Source organism: Leishmania braziliensis, chromosome 27, assembly GCF_000002845.2.
Source record: "Leishmania braziliensis MHOM/BR/75/M2904 complete genome, chromosome 27".
Classification (NCBI taxonomy): Eukaryota; Euglenozoa; class Kinetoplastea; order Trypanosomatida; family Trypanosomatidae; genus Leishmania; species Leishmania braziliensis.
In genome coordinates this window covers 797,626-801,000 of record NC_009319.2, presented here as the reverse complement: position 1 = coordinate 801,000, position 3,375 = coordinate 797,626, and the positions used below count along the sequence as shown (strand labels likewise).

The 3,375-nt window shown below is 59.6% G+C and overlaps 1 protein-coding gene across 1 annotated transcript; it reads left to right on the top strand.

Annotated features, from left to right (window-relative positions):
- Nucleotides 1–502: 502 nt before the first annotated feature.
- LBRM_27_1990 (paraflagellar rod protein-like protein) lies at nt 503–2,830 on the top strand (the record flags this gene model as incomplete). The annotated part of the gene is made up of 1 exon (XM_001565903.2): nt 503–2,830. One exon carries the CDS (start codon nt 503–505, stop codon nt 2,828–2,830), a length of 2,328 nt encoding a protein of 775 aa, XP_001565953.1.
- Nucleotides 2,831–3,375: the final 545 nt, after the last annotated feature.

The following is a 3,375-nucleotide window of genomic DNA, read 5'->3' as shown; positions in this document are numbered from 1 at the left end:
AGGTGGTTGAGGCGGTGGCCCGCTCCTCCCCTCCTCTTTCTCCCCCTTCTGGGGCTCATGTTGTTTGCTTCAGTGCTCAGTTCCTCTCTCTTCTGAGTCCGATAGTGCAAATATGCACAGGCTTATGGCACGCCCTTTAGTGATACTGGGGGAGGGAGAGGGGGGGGCCCCCTTTCTCATGCATTGCACAGCGGCAAGCCCCCGCTGCTCCGCACATTTTTGCATTTTTGTGCTGACCATTTTTTTTAAAAATGTTTTACCCCCCCCCCCCCCCCCCCACACACACACAAAACGATCGTCAGCCCAACTTTTCGACAGACACGTCCACCTTCGCAGACCCCAACGCCACAGTGACGGGTGCGTTGTTGCGCTCACCATCGCACTATCACGGGGGTGCGCATCAACGGCAGCTCTCTTTCTCTTTCTAACACACGTACACGCACATACACATACGCGCGTCTGAGCCCGTCTCCACACCGCAGAGGAGAGCGAGAGAGAAAAAATGACCGCCACCGTGTCACTCTTTGAGCGCAGCAAGCGCGTCTACCTGGAGGAAGAGGCGAAGCTGCAGGCTATCATATGCAGCGACCAGTTCCTCCGCGCATTTCAGTCATGGCTTGACCAGAGCATCTCGCAGCTGGACTTCCAGTACGAGCGATGCGAACAGCAGTTATCGGTGCTACAGCAGCACGTGTCGGTGCCCAAAGGTGCTTTCTGGAGTAGCAAGGCAGTCATTGAGCACTGCAACTTGCACCTGGCGGAGCGCCGGCTTCTGCGCCGTAACACGGAACTGGACGGGGACCAGCACGCAGAGCTGCCGGCGGTGATTCAGCTCGTGTCGACGCTGCAGCAGACCAAGTCGCACTCCTTCATCACCCCGAAACAGCGCCGCTTCATTGAGGAGTGCGAGGCGGAGCTGAAGTCCGTTGTCTTCGAGCCACGCGATCTCCTTTTCATCACCAACGCGCTGCAGACGAAGCTCGTTGAGGATGGCAATACACGACGTGTCTTTGATGACTTGACAGTCTTTCAAAACACAATTGAGGAGGTCTCGCCTGATATCGATCAGTGCGAGCAGCTGCTGGAGGCAAGCATTGCGAATGGCGAGATGGGTCTCGCCGAGGACATCTCGAAGCGCCAGCTGGATGTGTACGAGCACCTTTTGCGCCTCATCACAGACCAGTACCCGATCATCTCCAACTACTACTCCGAGTCACGCAGCAGCGAACGTCGGCGGCGCTGGGCAGTGTTCCGCATGGTGGACCGCGACATCACCGCCGTAATCGAGGCGAAGCACCGCCAGATCGAAGCCTGCGAGGAGGACATGCTCAAAATACAAGAGCAGATGTCCAACTACAGCTCTGACGATGTGCAGCAGCGCAAGCGCTACGAGGCTGACCGCGCCGAGTCAGACGAGTTCTTACAGCAGAACAAGGAGAAGCAGCAAAGCGTGTGGAACCGCATCTTTACCCTTTTTCAAGAGTTACAGACATGCTCGAGTGAGCTGACGACGCTGGCGCAGCAGCGGCACAAGGAGGTGGAGCGACGACTGCAGATGGAGGAGCGCGAGGCAGGACGGCGCAGCGGACACGAGAGCTTCCTGCAGGCCGCCGCGGAGCATGCGCAGAAGCTGCAGGACACCATCAACAACGCCGCCGCCGCGCGCAACCTTGCCACGTCGCTCAACGACTTTGTGCTAGACGGCTGCGACAACATTGCTGCCAAATACGACAAGCAGCAGAACGCGCTGGGGGAGCTGTTGCGGCTCGTGCAGCAGCACCACTTCACGCGCTTCTCCGACTACTACATCGCCGCCAGCCGCTACCTCTACCGCAAGGAGCGGCGGCTGAGCCAGATGGATGCGGAGATGTGCACCAACAATATGCATCGTGAGATCCTCTCCGACACGCTCGATCCTCATGTGAAGGAGTACGTGGAGGCGGACCAGCGACTGTCGCTGCTGCGGCACGAGGTGGCTCAGGAAGTGATGCGCATCCGGCACAAGCTAGAGCGAGCAGAGCGGGCCGTCACACCGACCCTGCGGTCACTCGACTTTGCTGGCATCGCTTATGTACATCCTCGCATTATTGTAGAGAAGATGAACCTCAGCCGGTGGAGCACTATGCTAGACTATCGCACCTTCATCAACTTGGAGAAGGACGGTGAAGAATCGGTTGTACGCGCGACGGCCGCGATCGAGAAGCTGCGGAGCGAGCTAGAGACCCAGAAGATGTCGACGCGCAACCAACATCAACACCAGCGACTGCTGTGCAATGCGATGAAAGTGGGCGCCGGGACAGCACCAAGCACGAGTGGGTCGGTCCTGCACGCTTGCGGTGCTGCGGGCATTAAGTCGACCGTCACGGGCACTGCACCCGCCAAGTCCGCGCCTCTGGGCTTTGTTGAGCGCGTACACGCGATGGTGCAGCAGGGCGGTACGCGCTTTGGCGGCGCCAGGGGCACAAACACGTCGTCACCCTCGAAGGACACGCCAGGCGGTGCCGCCGCCTCGCCATACATTTCGCGTCCGGTGGCACATTCAACGGCAAGCGTGGTGAACAGCGATGGGGCTGTCATCAACACGAGCGCCGCTACAGCCACCCCTGCCGCGCCACTGTCGCTGGCGCACATGGAAGGGGCGACATTTCAGGCGCTCTTCGACTACTGCGCCCGCGCGCCAGATGAGCTAACCTTTGAGGCGGGGCAGGAGATCATCTGCATTAGCCGCGCACCGGAGGAGGGTTGGTTTAGAGGCGTGTGCAACCAGCGCACCGGGCTGTTCCCAATCAACTACGTTCAGCCTGTGCGCGAGGGAGCCGCGGCGCGGTGAGAATTTGTATGGCAAACCAACGAAAAAGAGGACAGAGGTACTGTGGTGAGAGACTCGAGCCGGGTGTCACCGTGTGTGTGTGTGGGGGGGGGGGAAGTCAAGCATGTGTGTATGCATACGCCTACAAAGTGACCCACGGGCGTGCATGGCTGCCGCGGCGTATCCACACGTCCACAGTGTTCTCCACCTACGCGGATGGGCCTCTCCCTCCCCCCCCCCCCCCCAACCCCAAGAGAAGAATAAACCCCCCAAAAGCCAAATGGCTCCTTCCTTGCCCCTCTCCCGCGGGGCTCCTCTTTGTGCCCTTTTGCGCGGGGGGGGGCTTTTTTTTCTCCCTCGCCCCCCCTAACAAACACTTGTTTGTGTGTGTGTGTGCGTGTGCGTGCGTGTGTTTCTCCCTCCCTCCTTCACTCCCTCCGTGGGGGGGGGGGGGTGTTCTTCCCAGACACGACACACCCGGGGGGGGAAAGGAAAATGTTATTTTTTTTTCAAGGTAAGGGTAGGCCCCCCCCCCTTTTTTTTTTTTCCCCCCCCCCCCGCTCGGG